General features: G+C 37.5%; 2 protein-coding genes across 3 annotated transcripts in view; one reads left to right on the top strand and one right to left on the bottom strand.

The window, feature by feature from the left end:
• Nucleotides 1-10245, bottom strand: part of UMAD1 (UBAP1-MVB12-associated (UMA) domain containing 1) — a 224589-nt gene extending 214344 nt beyond the window's left edge. The window contains exon 1 of one of the 2 annotated variants that reach the window (XM_002919820.4): nucleotides 10097-10245. The gene's annotated coding sequence lies outside the window, so the exon portion shown is untranslated. The remainder of the gene's footprint in view (nucleotides 1-10096) is intronic. The other variant, XM_034668141.1, reaches the window with a different exon arrangement.
• A 99-nt stretch (nucleotides 10246-10344) lies between these two features.
• Nucleotides 10345-13772, top strand: RPA3 (replication protein A3). Its single transcript, XM_002919821.4, has 4 exons — nucleotides 10345-10592; nucleotides 11903-11977; nucleotides 12750-12858; nucleotides 13416-13772. The coding sequence occupies exons 1-4, from the start codon at nucleotides 10494-10496 to the stop codon at nucleotides 13496-13498; spliced, it is 366 nt and encodes a 121-aa protein (XP_002919867.1). The 5' UTR covers nucleotides 10345-10493; the 3' UTR covers nucleotides 13499-13772.
• The last annotated feature ends 9389 nt before the right edge of the window (nucleotides 13773-23161 follow it).

The following is a 23161-nucleotide window of genomic DNA, read 5'->3' as shown; positions in this document are numbered from 1 at the left end:
AGAACAGCATCCATTCTTGATAAAAACCCTCAACAAAGTAGGGATAGAGGGAACATACCTCAACATCATAAAGGCCATATACAAAAGACCCACAGCTAATATCATCCTCAATGGGGAAAAACTAAAAGCTTTTCCTCTACAGTTGGGAACAAGACAGGGATGTCCACTCTCACCATTACTATTTAACAAAATACTAGATGTCTTAGCCTCAGAAATCAGACAACAAAAAGAAATAAAAGGCATCCAAATCAGCAAGGAAGAAGTCAGACTTTCACTATTCACAGACAACATGATACTCTATGTAGAAAACCCGAAATACTCCACCAAAAAATTGCTAGAATACATGAATTCAGCAAAGTTGCAGGATATAAAATCAACATACAGAAATTTGTTGCATCTCTATACACCAACAATAAAACAACAGAAAATTAAATAAGGTACTGATCCCATTTACAATTGCACCAAAAAACGTAAGATACCTAGGAATAAACCTAACCAAACATGTAAAAGATCTGTATGCTGAAAACTGTTAGAACACTTATGAAAGAAGTTGAAGAGGACACAAAGAAATGGAAAAACATTCCATGTTCCTGGATTAGAAAAACAAATGCTGTTAGGGGCGCCTGGGTGGCACAGCGGTTAAGCGTCTGCCTTCGGCTCAGGGCGTGATTCCCGGCGTTGTGGGATCGAGCCCCACATCAGGCTCCTCTGCTATGAGCCTGCTTCTTCCTCTCCCACTCCCCCTGCTTGTGTTCCCTCTCTCGCTGGCTGTCTCCATCTCTATCAAATAAATAAATTTAAAAAAAAACTTTAAATAAAAAAAATAAAATAAAAAAATTTAAAAAATTTAAAAAAAAAGAAAAACAAATGCTGTTAAAATGTCTGTAATACCCAAAGCAATTTACACATTTAATGCAATCTGTACCACAGCATTTTTCTTGGAGTTAGAACAAATCCTAAAATTTATATGGAACCATAAAAGACCCTGAATAGCCAAAGCAACCCTGAAAAAGAAAAACAAACCTGGATGTATCACGATTCTGGACTTTAAGCTGTATTACAAAGCTGCAGTCATCAAGACATTATGGTACTGGCACAAAAACAGACACACAGATGGGGTGCCTGGGTGGCTCGGTTGGTTAAACATCTGCCTTTAACTCAGGTCATGATCCCAGGGTCCTGGGATTGAGCCCCACATCAGGCTCCCTGCTCAGTGGGGAGGCCGCTCCCCTTGCTTGTGCTCTCTCACTCATTCTCTCAAATAAAGAAATAAATAAAATCTTTTTTTAAAAAAAGTATATAAAAATAGACACATAGATCAATGGAACAGAACAGAAAACCCAGAAATGGACCCACAACTATATGGTCAACTAATCTTCGACAAAGCAGGAAAGAATATTCAATGGAAAAAAGACAGTCTCTTCAAAAAATGGTACTGGGAAAACTGGACAGCAACATGCAAAAGAATGAAACTGGACCACTTTCTTACACCATACACAAAAATAAATTCAAAATGGATGAAAGACCTAAATGTGAGATAGGAAACCATCAAAATCCTAGAGAACATGGGCAGAAACCTCTTTGATCTCGGCCACAGCAACTTCTTACTAGACACATCACCAGAGGCAGGGGAAACAAAAGCAAAAATGAACTATCGGGACTTTATCAAGATAAAAGGCTTCTGCACGGGTAAGGAAACAATCAACAAAACTAAAAGGCAGACTTCAATGGGAGAAGATACGTGCAAAAGACATATCTGATAGGGTTAGTATCCAAAATCTACAAAGAACTTATCAAACTCAACCCCCAAAAAACAAATAATCGAGTTAAGAAATAGGCAGAAAACATGAAGACACTTTTCCAAAAAAGACATCCAGATGGCTAAAAGACACATGAAAAGATGCTCAACATCAGTCAGCATCAGGGAAATACAAATCAAAATCATAATGAGATACCATCTCATACCTGTCAGGATGGCTAAAATTAACAACACAAGAAATGAGAGGTGTTGGCAAGGATGTGGAAAAAGGGGAGCTCTCTTGCACTGCTGGTGGGAATGCAAATTGGTACAGCCACTCTGGAGAACAGTACGGATGTACCTCCAAAAGTTAAAAATAGAACTACCCCATGATCCAGCAATTGCACTACTAGGTATTTTACCCAAGAATAGAAAAATACAGATTCAAAGGGACACATGCACCCTGATGTTCATAGCTATAGCTAAACTACAGAAAGAGCCCAAATGTCTACTGACTGATGAATGGAGAAAGATGCTATACACACACACACACACACACACACACACAATAGAATATTAGCCATCAAAAAAAATGAAATCTTGCCATTTGCAATGACATGGATGTAGCTAAAGTGTATTATGCTAGCAAACTAAGTCAGTTGGAGAAAAACAAATACCATATGATTTCACTGGTCTGTGGAATTTAAGAAACAAAACAGATGAACATATGGGAGGAGGGAAAAAAAAAAGAAAGGGAAACAAACCAAAAGAGCTCTTAAGGGTAAAGAACAAACTGAGGGTTGACGGAGGGAGGTGGATGGGGGATAGGCTAGATGGGTGATGGATATCGTCATGGGTGGGTGATGCTCATCATAACAAGGATAGCACTTGTTATGATGAGCACTGGGTGCTGTATGTAAGTGATGAACCACTGACTTCTACTCCAGAAACCAATACTGCATTGTATGTTAAGTAACTAGAACTGATATAAAAATGTGGGGGGGGGGGAAGGAAGGTAAAATCTTCCATTATGTTAAACCAGGGTTTCTCAAGCTCTTCACTCTTAACATTTGGGGCCAGAAAATTCTTCATTGTACCCTGCTCCTCTATGGATGGGTGTGATCCCCTATTATGTGATGCATTCCATTCAGCAGACATCTGAATTTCAAGAGGTTTTATTATTTTTTTTAATAAAATACAACTAGGGAAGTAGAACACTGTGAAGAAACACACAAACTAAATCTCAAAGAAATCACCAAAAACTTCCAAGAAACATGAATTCATAATAAAAAATTACAATAAAAATGAAGAAACAAGCCACAGCAAAGAGAAGTCAACAGAATTAAAAAAAAAAAAAACCGATAGAATGAGACCCATGAAGACTGTGGGTATCAAAATTAGATTATAAACAAATTTACTTTATATTCTGTAATATTTGAAAAAATAAAGGGAAACCTGAAACTATGACAAAAGAATACCAATAATAACTACTAAGATTTGTAAAAAGAACCAAACAAGACTTCTAGAAACAAATAAATAAAAAACAGTATTGAAATTAGAGCAAATGAGTCACAACTGCATAAAGAATTAGTAAACTGGAAGCTATGAAAGAAATTATCCAGAATTCAACATAAAGAATCAAAACCAATGAATTATAAAACAGAGGTCAACAGCACACGAGAATATCCTTACTTTTAATCGGAGTTCCAGAAGGAGTTAGATTATAGGAGAGAGGCAGTGTTCAAAGGGATGATGGCTGAAAATATCCCAGTGCCAATAACACAAGAATTATCAGATTCACAAAGCACAACATATCGGCCAGCAAACTAAATGGGAGAAACCCACATCAGGATACATTACACAGGAAAACTGCAGAACACGAAAGACAAACTGAGGATCAAGCAGATAAAGGAGACACGACAGCTTACAACATAATCACAGTTTCAACAAAAATAGAGTAAAATAATACCAAAGTAATTTTGAAACAAAGTAACTGTCCATTTAGTACTCTATAGAGGTAAACCTATCTTTTGAGATCAAGAATGAAATAAACATATTCAGAAAAACATGAACCAATGGAGTATATTACCAAAGATTCTCACTGAAAACACCTCAAAAAGAGGAGAAATAATACCAGAAAAAAAGCTGAAACGTAAAAATAAATTTTAAGAAAGTGATAAATATGTGAATAATTCAAGCAAATAATAACTACATAAAGTAATAATAATGCCAAATTTGTGGAGTTACAAGAAATCAAGACAGAACTAAAATTCTAGACAGCAGCATTAAAATAGGGAGGGGCACCTGGGTGGCTCAGGTCCCTTAAAGCGTCCAACTCTTGATTTCGGCTCAGGTCATGATCTCACGGTCATGAAGTCGAGCCCCAAGAGGGGCTCCACACTCAGCATGGAGGCTGCTTGGGTTTCTCTATCCATCGCCCTCTGCCCCTCCCCCAGCTCTTACTCTCTCCCTAAAAATAAATAAATGTTTAGGTTTTTTTAATGGGAAAAAGGTAAATGGAGATACAGGTTCTTGTCTTGACACAGAATAAAGTAACTTTAAACTTTAATACATGTTAAAGGATGACCACAAAAATTGTAAAAATAATGCACAACATTTAAACTAATACAAAGGAATAAAATGCAATTAAGGAAAAAAATTAAAAAATCAACTCAAAAGAAGACAAGGGAGGAGAAAAAACAGACAACAAAAAAAGCAGAACAAAATGACTATAGAAATGAATCCAAAAATATCAGCAGCCACAATCAATGTAAATGGACAAAAGGAAAACTAACCCTCCAGCTGTATGTGCTGTTGACAAGGGACACACCTAAAACAGGAGGACACGGGAAAGTTGAAAGTTATCAGGCCAACACAGACCCAAATACAAGCACCACACAGTATGCATATCAAATGAGGTTAACTGAAGAAAATATAACAAACAGAGAAAAGGCAACACACTCGTGATCTGCCAAACACCAGCGTTCCCATAGAGAGGACTTTAGCCACACACCTTTGGGCACTTCTGCCACAGCGTGCGCCTCCTGGTTGAGGCAGTTCCTTGTGAAAAAGGGAACCACTGGAGCCCACAGGCTGCCGTCAGCCTGTTCTGCCCTGCAGCTGAGACCTGCGGAGTCAGCTCTCTGATAGGCCACCAGAGAAAGAAATGAGCATCCATGCTGCCCCTGTGTCTTGTCTCCCCTCGGTGAAGGACAGGATGGAAAAAAGATACAACAAACAAAATCTAATGGAAAGCCATGTCTACAGTAGTGGCTGACAAAATTAACCTCAACCTGAAAAGCATGATTTAAGACACTACTTCAAGTCATCATTTTACTTCACAAACCTTATCTTGTATGTATTGAATAATAAATCTTTAAAAATACATAGCACAAGTCATCAGAATCAAGGAGAAACTGCCAATGCTACTATCTGTAAGATACCTAACACAATTATCTCAATTACTGAAATATTAATCAGATGAAAGATAGACGAAATAGCTGAATACTGCAATTAACAAGCTTGATCCAACAACTCGAAAATACATTTTTTTCTAAGCATACATGAAACATTTACAAAACATGTATTTGATAAGCCTTAAAGCAAATCTCATATATGTTCAAAGAATTAGTATCAGATAGAACACACCATCTGATTATAATGCAATTATGTTAGAAATTAACAACACAACAAAATTTAATAAATAAAACCTCTACATTTGGAAACAAAAACAACCCATGAGTCAAAAAAGAAATAACGCTGGAAACTAGAAAATATTTAGAATTTGATGACGACCATCTACTTACGAAAACTTGTGGGATATGCCTAAGGCAACAGGTGTAGACCCAGAGTGTTTTACGCATGAATTCAGTCAATGAACAGATAATTCCAGCTTCACACAAAACCCTGGAGAATAGAGGAAACTCCGCAACTTATTTTATGAGGCCAGTATATCCCTAGAATACCAGAATCTGACAAGGACTACATAAGAAAGAAAAATTACAAGCTAACCTCACTCATGAACATGGATGCAAAAATCCTAAACAAAACAACAGCAAGCCAAATCTAGGAATATATAATAAAAGATAATATAACCAACTTGTGTTGGTCAACACTGGAAAATATATTCATTTCAATCATCTCAATTAAGGCAAAAAATGCCTTTGATCAAATATCCATAACCACTCAATTAAAACTTTTATCAAAGTAGGAAGAGAAGGGAAAGTCTTTAACCTAATAAGTAGAACTTCAAGTTGTGAGGGACTTCCAGAAAGGCTCCTTAAAGGGAGATGAGTGCCTTTTGCCTGCCTACTTCTCTGCTGCTTGGAATGGAGACTAGCTGGCTGGTGCTCAGCACCTATCCTGGCCTATGAGGTGACCTTAAGGAAGGAGCCAGATACTGAGAATCAAAGAAGAGAAAGACAGACAGAACCTGGGTCCCTGATGTCTCGGAGACACTACCACACAGCTGCATGCTGAGTTGCATGCCTCTGGACTTCTTTAACATGTGAAACTAAGACTGTGTATTTAAGATCCTTTTACTTATGCAGTCAAATGACATCTTAACTGAAACACTATTTGTATTCAAATGGTACTAGAAGCTCTAAACTGGGCAAAAGGCAAAATAATAATAATAATAATAATAATAAAATATGTAAGAATGGTTAAGAAACAAATCTATAATTATTCACATGACTAGAAAACCTAAAAGAATCTGACAGAAAATGACTAGAAAGAACTTTAACAGGATGGCCAGAAAAAAGGTCAAATGCACTTCTGTGTACCAGAAACAATCAGTTAAAAATCTTTAACTTAAAAAAGATGCCGTTTATACTAGCAACAACAACAAGATAGCTAGGAATAAGTCTAATCTAAAAGTCAAAACTTTTGTATAGAAAAGTATGAAACTTTTTGGAAGGATGTTACTAAGACCAAAATAGGTCAAAAAGAGTAAGAGTAGTTAAGATGTTGCTGCTGAAATCAACCCAAAAACTCAATGCAATCGTGATCAAATCTCAACAAGGTTTTTCATGGAACTCATCAAGCTAAATTTATAGGCAATCACAAAGAGGCAAGAATAACGAAGTCACTCCTGAAGAACGCAGCAAGAGAAAAACTTGTGCCTCAGACATCAAAAATTATCATAAGGCCACAGTACTGAAGAGAGTGGTTCTGGTGCAGGGACAGACAAATAGACCAATGGAACAGACCTGGAGCCCAGGAACAGACTCACACATATACGAAAACCTAGGTGATGCCAAAGGTTGGTTGCAAATGGTGATGTCGTCAATAAATGATGCTGGGGCAACTAAAATGAAAACAAAAGAAACTGGATACCTACCTAACAACATGCATATAAACTCAATTCTAAATGATGGGGTATTTTTAAATATGAAAGGCAAAACTATTATTTTAAATATATAATGTCTTTAAGAGCTTGTTTTAAGAAAAGATTCTTATAGATTTTTTAATTCACCTTTTCAACTATATCACACAAAAGGGAAAAACATTTTAATCATATTAAACTAGCTCCTTCAAATGAAAGAAAGGAAAAAAGACAGAAAAAAAAACTCAACAAAAAAATGGCAAACACACCTGGCCAATAAATATTTGAGAAGTTGTTCAATCTTTCAGTAATCAGGGAAAGCAAATGAAGACCACAACATGAAACCATTTTACATCCATCAGATTGGGGTAAAAAAAATTTAATAAGAGTTGCCAAAAATTGGGGCACCTGGGTGGCGCAGTCGTTAAGCGTCTGCCTTTGGTTCAGGGCATGATCCCAGCATTCTGGGATCGAGCCCCACATCAGACTCCTCTGCTGGGAGCCTGCTTCTTCCTCTCCCACTCCCCCTGCTTGTGTTCCTTCTCTCGCTGTCTCTCTCTCTGTGTCAAATAAATAAAATCTTTAAATAAAAAAGAAAAGAGTTGCCAAAATGTGGATCAACTGAAATTCTCCTATACCTCTGATAAAATAATGTTTGTACAACTACTTCAAGTACATTACTGTTGACCTTCAAACAACGTGGGGGTTGGGTGTGCACCTGCCCAGCCCCCACGATCGAAAACCCGAATATAATTCTTCACTCCCCCCAAAACTTTACTGCTAATAATTCACCATTAATGGAAAGCCTTACCAGAAGCCATAAACAATTGATTAACATGTATTTTGTATGTTATACACACTAAATGCTGTATTCTTACAATACATAAGCCAGAAAAAAGAAAATATTAAGAAAGTCATGAGAAAATACATCTACAATGCTATACTTTATTTAATGAAAAAATCTACATAGAAGTGGACCCATGCAGTTCAAACCTGTGTTGTTCAAAGGTCAACTGTATTTGGTTTTACTAGTCAAGCAGAAGATGCACACCCTACATTCCAGCAATTCTATGATATATCTTTGCACAAGTGAGCTAACAGGTACAAGAACATTCACAGCAGCCCTATACATAGAAAAGATCTGTAAACAATCAAAATGTCAGTCAATAACACAGCAAATAGCTGAGTGAAAAGAATGAACTCCACCCACATATGGCAACATGGATTAATCTCAAAAACAAGCAAAAGAAACAAGTCAGGGAATACATATGGTATGATTCCGTTTACATAAAGGTCAAAACCCGGCAAAATTAAACATACCATTTGCGAATACCTATATGTGTGATAAAACCATATAGAAAAGCTCAGGATGCTTAACAAAAATTTCAAGATAGTGTTTATTTGTGGCTCCTCCAGAGAGGAGGATTTAACTGAGGAAGTGCAAACTACTAACTGGCTAACTTGGATTTCTTAAACTGAATATGAGGCCCAGGTGAGTTCATTTAATGTCTCTGGAAATGATACATATTAGCTATATATACTCTTCTCTGCTGATTAAGTATTACATAATACATTTTAAATGACTCAAAACATATCCAAAAACCTGTTTTAAATTATCTTGTTCATCTTTAAGTTTTTTTAAAGACCACTGGTATGTAGAGTGGTCTTTTAAGTATAATAAAATAATGACATTAGCATCCGAAAGGGTAAGGGCTGCTGTTAAAGGTATTTATGCACCCTACCCTTTATAATGTACATCAACTTGTTTTCCAAAGCAACCCTGAAGTGCAAAAGACGTCAAGGCTTTGCACAAAAATATAGACTTTATTGACTTGCACCAGTACAACCATTCTTGTATACAGCAAACGACATGCACCCTGCATCTGCTAACAAAATCCTTTAAATTTGTTTTCGTGACACCGAAATTAAAAAACAAATATATTCAGCTAAATAAGCAGTGAGGCAGGCCATCATTTAATTATGGTACATCAGATTCCTATCTTAAATTGCAGCCTGAAGTCTCATAAAGAATCTTCTTTGCTTAAGGCAACCTCGGGATAAAATTGGGAGATTCCGGCTAGTACCCGAATTTGAATAGTGACAACTCCGGTCTCTAGGCAAATTCACGGATTCAGTTTCCAAATAAAAAGTCGTTTTTCCAATTTCTGCAGCAGTTGCCAGGTATTTTTACGAGCGCTCGTTCTATAATATCCCTGGCAAGGCAGTACCAATCCCAGCAGATAAAGTCCCCAAATGAACAACCACATGAGCCAGCGACTGATTCAAGAATCCACATCGCCCGCCCCCCACCCACCCCATCTCCTTGAAACAGTTGATCTTCCATGCCTCCATTGCCCTGGGGTGTGGGGAGCAATGGGGGAAAGTTACTGGAAGTTAAGACGAGTCCATGAATCACACAGGCAAAACTGCTGGGATCTTACAAAACATTCATGTCATCTAAACCCTTTGTTTTTTGATAGGGAAAGTATGTCTCAGGGAGAAGCGCATCTCCTCAGGATCTAACAACTATTTAAATTCGTCTTCAGTGATCCTTCCCCCCACCCATTCCCAGAAGCTTCAATTCCTTGCTAACAAGGTGGTGAGAAAACTCTCACATCTCTTGTGGCCAGGTTGTGAGGGCTAGAAAGGGTCGAAGAGATAATCGGATCAACCCTTCCTCTAACAGGTGGGAAACAGAACGTTAAGTGACGCAACTTGAGCGGTTAAATCACCGACCCTCTGCCACCGAGCAGCGGGAGCCTGACAAAGACAATGAAAGATCATTGGCGACCCCACTTCCCGTCTCCAGGAGGGCGGGTGTCAAAAACACCGGATCCCTCGACTGCAGGACGCATCCCTCGCTTCCCACGCAGAACCGGGAAGCGGGGAGGTGGACAACCTCGAACAGCCGGTGCGCAGCACCGAAAATGCCACGGCGGGGCAAGAACCGAGTCCCGCCTCTTTCTTCCGCATCCGTCGACGCGGAGAAAGGGAAACAGTAAGGTTGCGGCGCCTCCCGCGAGAAGAGGTACCTGAGGCTCGCGCCGCAGTCCCTCGCCGCTACCGCACAGGAGCCCAACACCCTGCTTCCGGGATCAAACCCGGCGGGGAGGCCCGAGATCGCGGGAGGCAACCGCGGGCCCGCCCCATCCAAGCCCCTCCTCCACTGCCCACTCTGCGGAGGACCCCAGCAACTTCCGGGACGCCGCGCGTCACTAAGCAGCCGATCCCCATTTCCGGAAGCAGCCCTCCCTGCTCGGTCCGTTTCTGGGACTGCGCGATTGCGATAGAGATTTCCGCGCGTTTGATTGGTGGAGTGAGAGAGCTGCTCTCCGCTGATTGGTGCCGGCATCTTCTGCCCCGTAGACGCCGCGAGCGGCACAATTTCAGTCGTCGTTTCCTGCGGGCCGCAGGTCTCTCACCGCTACCATGGTGGATGTCATGGAGTTGCCCAGGTCGCGCGTCAACGCCAGCATGCTAGCTCAGTTCATCGACCGGCCGGTCTGCTTCGTAGGGAGGCTGGAAAAGGTGCGCGTCGTCGCTGCCCTGGGCTCCCTGCTTTGTAGCCCAGGGTGGGAGGAGGAACTACCCGTGACCGCCAGGGCGGCAGCCTCAGGGTGGTAAGGGAGGGTAAAGGAAGACAGGCCTTAGAGCATCACAGCGCTCCCAGTTTCTTCGTTTTACACAAGGGGACGTTCTGCACACTTTTTAGCCATTGCAGCCCCATTTTGGCGCCACTTTTATGGCGCGGAATCGTGACGTTTTCGAATGCGCTCCGTTCTAAATTCTAGCGTCCACCACTGTGGTTCCTTTTTGTATTTACAAAAAGAAAATTACAGAGCTGACTCACACATCTACCTCCTGATTTTTTAGTTTGGCCAGATTTGACAACTACTCTGTTTTTCTAGTTTCCTTCTCATGCAATTTTGTCTCTTCTCAAACTTGGTTTTCTCGTTAGAGTCACGTCGCCATAAACATTCTTCGATGGTCCCTTCCAGATCTCATAGCAGTCTGTGTTCTCATGCCGGTGCAGCATCTTCACCCTACTGATGAGAAGCAGGCCCAAAGTTTCGGAGTCAGTGAACCGGGAAAGCCGAGGGGAAAAAAAAAACAAAAACAAAAAAACTATTATAAAGCCTTAGTAGTTCATTTCAGCCACACATCCTCTTGGTTAAATAGGTGTTACCTGACTTGAGGGTAGGGAAACTGGGTAGGAGTGGTGTATGGTTAACTGCTCAAGGCCACAGCAAGTAGCAAAGCTGACCTTCACACCAGACCTGAATGCTGTCTTTACAGCTAACAGTAGAACCCAAATTTTCTGACAACCAGTTCTCTACTTCATCATGCTTAACTTTTTTTAAAGTGTTCTCTACCCCCAAGGTAGGGCTTAAATTCACAACCCTGAGATCAAAAGTGGCATGCTCCAGGACTGAGCCAACCAGGTGTCCCCCTCAAGCTTAATTTTTAAAACATACCCTCTGGTGGAATACATATTGTTTAAATCATAAGTGCCAGTAGATATCACTTTTAGACAGTATGGACTCCCTTTAATTTGTTGTTAGGGCAGGGTTGCCAGATTTAGCAAATAAAAATACAGGACATGTTTGTACTAAGAAGTACTGTTTATCTGAAATTCAAATTTTGACCCCTAGATATGCTAACACAAGATTATAATTTGAACCGAATTGTTAAAAAACAATTGCTTTGTGTGCATTAAGTAAATATGTTGGGGTCAGTCTGCTCATTTTCAGTAAAATTTGTAATATTTTTATTGTAATGAGATTTTAAAGTTTGTTTTGTTTATGTGTTTTTTTTTAAATCTTGTGTTTCTTTTTTAGATTCATCCCACTGGAAAAATGTTTATTCTTTCAGATGGAGAAGGAAAAAATGGAACCATTGAGTTGATGGAGCCCGTATGTTTAAGTATTAATTCTATGTCTCTTGCTGATGTTTCTGATTCTTGGAGTGGTTGTATAAAGACCAGATTATAAAACTTCCCTGCTCTAAAATTAAAACTTTTGTCCTCTTCTTACATTATATATCCCTTTACATTTCTAACCAATGATTCTTTGGGCTCCATGATTTTTTAATAATCCCTTAACTGGGTAACAATTCCTATTCCTATGAAAGACCATAAAACAACATAAAAAAATCTTTTGTGTAAGTCATTTTTTCTTAAGAGTTTTACATTTTTAAAATTCTATTTTCTGTTTTTGTTTACATGTACTTTTAGTTATCACTTGTTTTTACATTTTGCATTTATTATACTCAAAAAATTTTTCTTGGTTTTTTTTTTTTTATGAAGACAAATATCCATGTGCTGTGTGGTTAATATATACAGAATACAGTGCATAAGATACAGAAAATAGAAGGTTCCTTTCAGTCGGTCCTTTTAAACAAATTACTCCTTGTAGAAATGCTGGACGAATCTTTAAGTGTTTTTTGTTTTCAGCTTAAACATTTAACTGGTCTTTGGACCTGAAGCTACTGCTAAAGGTAATAGAACTTGACATGCTGACATTAAGTACTCAAACATTTTTAACAACTTACAATTCAGTTTTTAAATTGGTAAATTTTAAGATGATTTTGTTACATGAAATGAAAGATTAGTAAACTGTAACAGTTTTCCAAGTTATCAACTAGAAATATGACAACACCAAGTTGACAATTTGTTCTTTGTGTTAGCTTGATGAAGAAATCTCTGGAATCGTGGAAGTAGTTGGAAGAGTAACGGCCAAGGCAACCATTATGTGTGCATCATATGTCCAGTTTAAAGAAGATAACCATCCTTTTGGTAAATAAAGCATTCTGGTATTAAGTAGTTTCATGTAATTAGGAGGAAAACAGTTTTATTCTTTTTAACTTGAGATGTCTTGGTCTTGAGTCTCAGTCCTACCATCTTTTAATTTCTGTAGAATTTTCTGATCCCAAAGGAAAATGGGAGAACATTTTGGCCGCTTTTAAGTAATGCTTGTGTATGTAGGAAACTCAGTAAAGATTAATATTTGTGGGAAGAGAAACTTAAAACATATGGCAAACAAAAATAATGTTAATAGTTTGTTTTAACATATGCATCGAAAGCATCAAATAATGCATAACACCTAAAACCAGGCAAGAACTGTCTCTACAATGGATATCAAAATGAACAGTTGTCTATACCCCATGTCTTTTATTTTTTAGAGCCACAGGTAAATAGCTATGATAATCTCTATCTGTTTTAGAAGACAGATTATGAAAATAAGTTGATCTCTAAGAGGGAAAGAAAAGAGAAAGAGGTAGAAATCTTTTAGATAATAAATAATGTTACATCTTTCCATTGTAGATTATATGTTTGCTAAAATTTTTTTTCAGATCTTGGACTTTACAATGAAGCTGTGAAAATTACCCATGAGTTCCCTCAGTTTTTTCCTTTGGGGGTTGTGCAATATGATTGATCTTGATGAAGATATTGAAGACTGTCATAGGGAGCCCCTGATATTTGAGGGGGAGATTTCTATGATTTTTAATATTTAATTTGTTCTCCTTTTAATTTCATTTACCTAACCTTATTAGATATTGCAATATCCCAGTTTGACGGAAGCTGTCTGTATACTGAAAGTTAAGTCCTCATAAAGAATCACTTCTGTAGTATATGGTCAGATCAGATGCAAGAACAAAGCAGTGCCTTGAGTTTAGTTTTCTGTTTTATTAATAAAAGTTGAAATGGGACATACTGTTGATCATTTCATTTTTACTTTTCTGGTCATGTATTCAAACACTAACTTGGAATTTTCATAGCTGTAAGGTCAGAACTTAGACCTACCAAATGAAATCCTGGGCCACCTACATTATGTTAATTATTTCCTTGACTCTCTGAAAAATGACTTTAATTTATTAAAAGAGCAAACAGAATCCTATATCTTTTATAATTTGTGAGTACCTATATTAGAATTCTCCAGAGAATCAGAACTGAAAGAACCATATATACCAAAACTATATATATGAGATTTTGTTACAGGAATTGGCTTATGTGGTTATGGAAGCCAAGGAGTCCCCAGGATCACTCATCTGTAAGCTGGAGAACCAGGAAAATCAGTGGGGTAATACAGTTAGGGTCCTAAGGTCGAGAATCAGGGGAGCTGATGTAACTTGCAGTCCGAGGTTGAAGACCTGAAAACTGGGAGGCCACTGGTGTAAATCCCAGAGTCTGAAGGCCCAAGAACCAGGAGCTCCAGTGTCTGAGGACTGGAGGAGATGGACATCCCAGATCTGAAAGAGAGCAAATTCACTCTTCCTCTACCTTTTTGTTCTGTTTGGGCTTTCAGCATATTGGATGATACCCACCTATGTGGTAAGGGCCTACTGATTCAGACACTAATCTCTTCTGGAAATTCCTTCACAGACACACCCAGAAATAATGTTTTACTGGCTCTCTGGGCTTCCCTTAGCTCAGTCAAGTTGACATATAAAATTAACCATCACAGTACCTCCTTCTCAGGATTTTGAAACCACATTTACTAATGCTAAATAAGGGATGTCTGATCATTAAAACAGTTGATGAAATCATTTGATTTTTTTTCCCCTTTCAACTGTCAGTATGAAATTCCTGTTTACCTGTACTTCATATCACTAAGTAATGTTGGGGATAGGCAGGTAGGGATGTGGCAAGTGTAGAATAGAAGCTACAGCCCAATAACTGGTGACTTATGTGGCCAGTCAAGTTTTATGGCTTGACTCATTCTCTTCAGTTAGGAAATAAACTAATTCTAAATCCATTTTGATGGTAAATTATACCAAAAATACTTATTTTATGGACACCTGGCTGGTTCAGTTGATAAAAGCATGCGACTCTTGATCTTGGAATTGTAAGTTCAAGCCCCATGTTGGGTGTACAAAATTTGAAACTGATAATACTTTCAATTTCAACTTTTATCCCAAAATGTTCTGCGTATTACTTAAGGAACATTGCCATAGGTACTTGCGGTAAAACATGGGAAGTAAAGACCGTTCTAGTTGAAGTTTAGGTTTAGGAGGAACATCAGCCAGTCTCAACAACAGCGTTGTCTTGAATGCCAGAGAAAGAGTACGTCCTCAGTTGTGTTAACCCCCGACAACTCTGTGCTATTAAAATGTTAAAGGTGTCCTGCTTAAAACCTTCCCTTGAACTACTATGTTTAGTAAATTGGACTAAATCAGTACCATATCTTGCTTTCCACCAAGTGAATCCTTTCTACTAATTATTTATAATGCCACATCTCCAGTCCCAACCTCACTTCTGAGCTGCTCAGCATCTGCACCTGGATATCCCACCAGCACTTTAGCTTCCAGTGTAGTTTGAATGTGTGCAGCCCCCCATGTGCTCCCTGATTTGTTGATAATTTTATTAGGATATATTTCACATATACGATTTGCCTATTTCAACTGTACAATTCAGTGGCTTTTAGGTATATTCAGAGTTGTATACCATCACTGTAATCAATTTTAGAACATACTCATCACCCCAAAAAGAAACCCTCTATCTCTTACCTATCATGTCCCAATCCCTCCACTGCCATAATCACCCCCTAACCACAAGAAACAATGATTCACCTTCTGTCTATAGATTTGCCTATTCTGGACATTTCAAAGAAATGGAATTATATGTGATTGTTTGTGACTGACTTCTTTCACTTAGCATGTTTTCAAGGTTCATCTATTTGTAGCATATATTGGTGCTTCATCAATTTTTTTATGGCCAAATATTCCACTGTATGGCTATATCACTTTTTATCCAATCATCATTTGGAAGTTTGGGTGGTTTCCACCATTTGGATATAGTGAATAATGCTATTATGAGCATTCATGTGTAAATTTTTGTGTGTACATACTTTTAATTTCTCTTGGATATATAACTATAAGTGGAACTGCTGCACCAAATGGTAAATATGCTTAAGTTTTTGAGGAACTGCCAGACATTTCCTAAGTGGCTGTACCATTTTTCATTCCTAGCAGTGTGTTTAAGGATTCTAATTTCTCCACATCCTCACCAACAATTATAATCTGACTTTTTGATTATGCCATCCCACTGGCTGTGAAGTGGCATCTCATTGTGGTTTTGATTTGGTCTTTTTCCTTTAAAGCTACCAAAGCCACCCCGTTGCCCAGAAAAGCTTGAGTATCTCCAGTCCTTTTCACCGCCACTGCCCCTGCAAGTTCAGACAGTTGTCATCTCTCACTTGAACTATTACAACAGCCCTAACTATAAATGGCCTTCCAGTTTCCAGGCTCTCTGGGTTTCCCAGCCAATACAGCTGCATTTAACATCAGTTCTAACCATCATACTATAATGTTCACAGAAAAGAGAAGTTTGGAAAGGGGAAAACGTCCTTGGAAGCTTATAGTGGGGGAAACCTGGCCAATGCTACCTTAATGAAGTGATCAAGGTTGACATCAGCAGTGATGACAAGCAGAGATCCTGTGCCCTCTAATGTGATAAGAAAGGTACTTTGCCACTCTGGTATTTTTTTCAAAAACCCTTAACACCAGCTAATCATGAGAAAATATCAGACCCAAATTGAAGGATATTCTACAAACTGTCTGATCACCCCTCAAAGCTGTCAGGGTCATGAAAAACAAGAAAAGAGAAACTCACAGAGCAGAGAAGACTAAGCCTGGACTGGCTCCTGGAACAGAAAAAGACAAAGGAAAAACTGGTGAAATCTGAATAAAGGCTGGTGTTAACAGTAATATACCAGGGTTGGTTTCTCAGTTTTGACAAATGTACCATGATAATGTAAGAGAGCATAAAGGGAGACAAACGCTGGGGGAGGGGTTAGACAAGAACTCTATTATCTCACAGGTTTTCTGTAAATCTAAAATTTCTCCACAATAAAAAGTGCATGAAAAAAAAATGAATCTCCTCAGGTTCTCCACTGACATCATGAGGTTCACATTTCTAGTTAGTAGTTGCCCTTCACAATCTGACCACATCTCACTTCAGACCAAATCCTATTCTCCCCTTGAAACCACCAACCATTTAGTACTGATCTGTTACTGGAACACACTAGACCCTCTAAGATCTGGGTGCCATTGAACTTGCTCTTTGCTCTGACTGGAATGTCCAGAAAGAAAAACATTCTCTTAGCTTCCCTAACAGGCAAGCAGAATTAGTTACTTTATGTTATATTCCTTTCTTTATACCTCTTATCACATTTAACTTGCTCATACCTTTTTAATTTTCAGATAAATATATTTATTTATATATTATAAATATATAACAGTACATTTAATTAATATATACTTATATAGTATAAATACATATTTTATATGTATACATGCACCCACACATAGTAGCCCCCCACTCTTATCCATGGGGACTATGTTCCAAGACCTCCAGTGGAGATGCCTCAGATAGTACCAAACCCTAATTATACTGTTTTTTCCTATACATTCACACACACATACCTATGATAAAGTTTAATTTATAAAGTAGGCTCTGTAAGAGTTTAACAATAATAGCTAATAATAAATTAGAACAATTATAACAATATACTGTTATAAAAGTTACATGAATGTGGTCTCTCTCAAAATATCTTATTGTACTGTACTCACCCTTCTTGTGATGATGTGAGATGATAAAATGCCTATGTGGTGAGACGAAATGAGGTGAATAACATAGGCATTGTGATATAGCCTTGAGCTACTATTGATCTGAGGATGTATCAAAAGGAGAATCATCTGCTTCTGGGCCACAGGTGACTGAAAGTATAGAAAATGAAGTGGATAAGGGGGGACTACTGCATATATATTTAAACACTAAATCAGAAAGTAAAGTTCCAGCGTCTCTCCAAAGACACTGCTATGGACTGGTAGATAACTTTTCAGAACTTTGACTACATAAATGTCTATAGGACCTCAATAAACTGTTCTGCAACATGTATTTCTCCTTTAATATGTCTTGGCAATTGACATATAGAACTAGCTCATCCTTTATAATAGTTGCAAAATATCCATTGTGCCAAGTTTTTATTTAACCAGTCCTCTAGTTAGTCCTTCCCACTAAGAAGAGGTGTTTATAGTGAAAAACCTGTAGCTAAAAAAACACTTGTTTTACTGGTATCTCTCAATGCCAAACATAGTGTATGAATAAATTAGTCCATCTAGCCTGGTTTGAGAAGCAACGAGGCCAAGGAGAGTGCTAAAGAAGACCTGAATCATGATAGGTGAGGTGACAAAGGACAGGAGGCAGGAAGTTCAGAATATATTATAATGGATTCCACAGGACTCAGTGACAACGCTAGGAACTGAACAGAATAAGAGGTAAGGATAAGGTCAGTTGGCAAGGAGGTGAAAAGTTCACTTCAATACAAATTTAAGTAGTTGATAGGCCCTTTTAGTGAAGATGTCCAGAAGGTATTTGGAAATGTAGGATCAGACGGAGATTTAAGAGACAACCTACCTAAAATACTTAAAGTAGAGTTTAAGAGATCTTCCCATCCCTTTTCTGCGATTTCAAAATCTAAAACGGTTTGAAACCCAACAGCTTTTCCCTAAATTTGGGATAAAACTTATTTGGCAACAAAACCAGTAAGAATTGTAGTGGGCTCCTTGTAGTCTATCCCATTACTGTAAATACTCATAAGCTTCACTGCAGAAATATTAATATGTTTGATCAGAGGGTGCTGCCCTCCAGGGAGGGTGTTACATAACATCATACGGCAGATGCAGCCTATGGCTTTTTCTAAAATCTAAAAATTCTGTACTCTGAAGCACAGCTGGCCCCAAGAGTTCCAGGTAAGGGATTGTTCCTAAATCAAAGGACAGCATACAAAGTGAGAAAACCACGTAACTAATGACACAAGGAACTGTGCACTTACAGAACAGCAGCAGGATAATGACTGAGTCAGGAGAAGGACCCCAACAATGCCTGACGCTTTGTAAGCACTCAATAAATATTTACTTACTGAAGTATCATGAAGGCAAGGTAGAAGAGTTGCAAAGAGTAGTCAAGAATGTTCAAAGCTCAAGGAACAGTGAAGATAAGAATTAATGATAAAATACTCAGGGCCCCCCTGGGTGGCTCAGTTGGTTGAGCACCCCACTCTTGGTTTCTGCTCTGGTCCTGATCTCTGGGTCGTGGGGTCGGGCCCCACCCTCCACCCTCAGCACCCAGCGTGGAGTCTGCTTCCCCTCACCCAATACCCCTCCCCCAGCTCCCATGTGAGCTCTCTCTCTCTCTCTGTCTCTCAAACAAATCTTTTTTTTTTTTAAAGGATAAAACACTGACATTACAAACATATATCACACTTATTTCTAAAAAGATTTAGGCTACAAAAATTCAAAGGAAAACATCTAAAAAGGACATAACAACTACAAACACATTGAATAGGAAATACAAGTAGGTGTTAAATTTAGCTCCAGGTGTCCAGGGAACCTAGGAAAAGGAAGGAACAATAGGCCCTACAATGTTCAGAGCCTTAAATTCTTTAAAATCAAACTCTCCCTAATATTAATTCTAAAAGGAATATCACACAGAATCTAATGTGAAGGATGACAAACTACAAAATGGTTGTCTTCAGTAGTGATTTTACAGATATTCTCCAACTGATCTTTTTTTCCTCATCTGACAAAGGCAAAATTAAAATAACTCTAAATCATCTCTTCACAGGGTGAGTTAAATGACTTGAGTGATAAACTAGTATAATTACTAAATTCACATAATTCTGAAGTTTTCTTTTAAGGTATTCATTTAATATGTATTAAAACTCAATGAACATTTTGTGTCAAGTCCTGGGCTAGAGATACATATAAATAATGTCCCTGCCCTCTGAAATTTCCTTCTGTAGCAGTTTAGCATATCTCCAAAGGTGTCTGGCTCAGAGCTGTTTAATACTTAACCAGTCTAAGGATTCAAAGAAATCCATGATTACGAACCACCAAATTCTTTAGGTTCTAGTTGGTGAAGCTACCATTTGGTTTCCTCCCACATGGAATTTGATTCTGATCTGTTGCTGAAAGAAAAGTAATAATCTGATACCACAGGTTATCCTTCTTAAAAAGATGATGCTAAATCCAGAGTAATAATAAAGCATATGTTTTAAGTTACTTTTTAACTGTGATGTTGGTTTGAGGTAAGCCGCTTATGTTATGACCCCATTTGACCCAGAGCATAGGATTTGAGATGGCTAATTAAGACCAGAGGTGTAGACTATGAACAATATATAGTGTAACACATTCATCTTGGCTGCAAAGATTAAATTTGTCATTAGCATGCCAACCACTATGTTCTGTAGCATTGCTTCATCTTTTTTTTTTTTTTTTAAGCTCTGGACTGAAATATGACTTTCATATGTGAAAAAAATTTTTTTCAACATGATTATTTCTGTAGCTGGGGAGTTAAAGAACAACAATCTCTGTGGATTTCATATAATGGATTATTTAAGAAGCAAAGTTGAGAAAATTCGAGACAGTTCTCCAACACTGAGTGCCATAAGTTGAAAGAAAGGAAAATATATGAGCAGTAAGTGTAACAGTTTTGGCAAGACCACACATGACATTGTGACTTAATTAGCCTTTGTTTTAAAGGGACTATTCATTTTTCACAGGAGTTTGAAATATTACCCAGGAAAATAAGCCAATTATTTTGGCTAAGAATCTCTCACCATAAAATGTTATGATAAAGTTTATTTAGTAATAATAGGTTTAAATTAATGGTTTCATTGAAAGATCTTGATATCTTGTCACTCTAAATCTTGAAAGATAATCACCAAGGAGAAATTCTTCTATTACTGATTTAAATGCTAGGTCCTTTGATATTTTTTTTTAGCTTAGATATTTATTTAGGAACTAAATATTATTTAGACCTTAATATTTACTTTCATTAACTCAACTCCACTTAATACATAATGACCATTTAAAGCCAAATTGTATCAGATAAATTTAGCATAACCATAAGAAAAACAAAATCAGTGTCACATTTCACTTAAACATTTTAATATTTTTCTGCAGCTTTTGAGAAGCTGTAAGTATTGGGCAAACATTGGGCTTGATGAGGGAACACATCTTTAAGAGATAAGTAAGTTTTTCTTTAAAAGTGATCAGGGTCCCACTGAGTCAGTTATTTCTTTCATATGGCTCAGAAATGTTATGCCTTAGTCATGTATTTGACCTTTATAAGAGGCAGTGGACCAGGGGCTGCCTCATTTTGGAATCTCCTCAGAAATGACTAAATGTTTTCCAGATGAACATACTGTGGACCAAAGGAGGAGCTAGGCTTTAGAAATCATTGCTTCCAAACCAGGGGAATTTATAGACTTCTTTTTCTTTTGGAACCTGGTGACCTAAAGGAATTGACCCACTAAGCAATTTCCTTCACTCTCAGCAGTATGATTAAGTCACAAAAACAACTCAGGATGAGATATGATATTTCTATCCCACTTGTTTCTAAAAAAAGAATTTAAGACAGCTGCAAAGGCTTCTATCCTTTCCCTGTTTTCTCATCATAAATTCATACAATGTGACTTTTGCAAATGTGAACTTGAGTTACCAGTGAAGGTAGAATGGGATAATCAGACAATTGATTACTGTCATTTGTCACAGGAACATTAATCTGCTAAAACTGGCACTAATATCCTGCTTTAGCCCTTCTTAAGAAAAACTTAAAAATAACATTCTAAGATGAATAAAATATGTTTTATGTTGCTTTTCTTCCTTTAGCTTTTATCTTGTAACTTAAAATTATTTGAGATACAAATTTAATAACATTTTAAGCAATACAGAGAATATACATTATCAGTACATATGACTCAAAACCTATACCTAAGAAAGCTTAAACAAAAATAATGCTTCATGTTTAATCTGATTCACGGTTGATTGTTTCAGCACTTACTTAAAGGAAGAACAGCCCAAAAGGAAAAAGAAAAAAAAAAAAAAAGGCCAAAGAAACATTTGTAAATTTCATCTACAACTGGTAAAAGACACCAGTTACATATACATTGACGATTTCTTGATCAAAAGCCGGGAAAGGATTATAAGACACCATATGTGCTAGGTATGACTCCCTAAACTGCCTGGAATACATGACATTTGGCTTCCATAGTTTTAAAAATAGGATCTAGACAGAAGTCATCTGATAAATTATCTCACTGGAAATGAGGTTAGGAAACTGCAGGGATTTGGGGAAATAAAATAATAAAGACAGTCATTTGCAACATCAGAACAGTGAGGGATTTATCTAAAGTACATTTCAGAAATGAATGATTCGGATTGATGCATTTAACTTTAAAAATTTTTATGAGTTAAAATCATGAAATCAATGACATTTAGAAACAGTCATACTGCCTTCCCTGTTTTCAACAGATTCTAAATCTAGCTAAATGTGTCCTGTGATCACTATATCTGGTTACAAATAGCAATAATTGTTGCAAAGCAAATGACATGGTGGCACAGGAAAACAATCCCCTTCCAGCAGAGGGGAGAGTGGATTACCTCACTCATGTAGCCTGCAGGTTATATAATGAAGATTACAGACTTTAAAATGAAAAAGGAATGTATGCTAAAATAGAAAAATGATTTCATGAAAAATAAAAAGACAGATTGCTTTGTTTAGGGGAAAACTTCAAAAGTGCTAATGAGAAACTTTAGATACACATATTTTAAGTGTTTATGAGCTATGAAAACTTGTTACTAAGAAACGAATCTATTCATTTCCATAATATTCATAAGAATGCAAACACGCAAATTAAGTTTTACTCATATACAGCTTGGATATGTTACAACATATTACAATATACATTGCACAACGATACCGTATAACAGTATAGAACTAATTATATTTATATATCATAAATGTAATAATGTTACCATTATAGACAATATGTTACAATCTGGAAATGGGTAATTTCTACTAGATTCAGTACAGATGAAAGTATTACTTTTAGTTTTCACCCATGCATTTTGGTAAGAAGTGGCCAAGGTATGAAATTTAAACTACTTCAGGATACACTTTCATATAAGTAACCTCTAGGAGGTTGCCACACACAAGGGTGATTACTGCAATAGCAATTCCAAGAAATAAGCCCGGGAATCATTTTATTCCATCTATGGCAGTTCATTCCTTTAACTGTTTCTCAATCTTTTCA

The sequence above is a fragment of the Ailuropoda melanoleuca genome, chromosome 1, assembly GCF_002007445.2.
Source record: "Ailuropoda melanoleuca isolate Jingjing chromosome 1, ASM200744v2, whole genome shotgun sequence".
Classification (NCBI taxonomy): Eukaryota; Metazoa; Chordata; class Mammalia; order Carnivora; family Ursidae; genus Ailuropoda; species Ailuropoda melanoleuca.
Note: the sequence above shows the minus strand (reverse complement) of the source record. Positions and strands in the feature narration are given on the sequence as shown.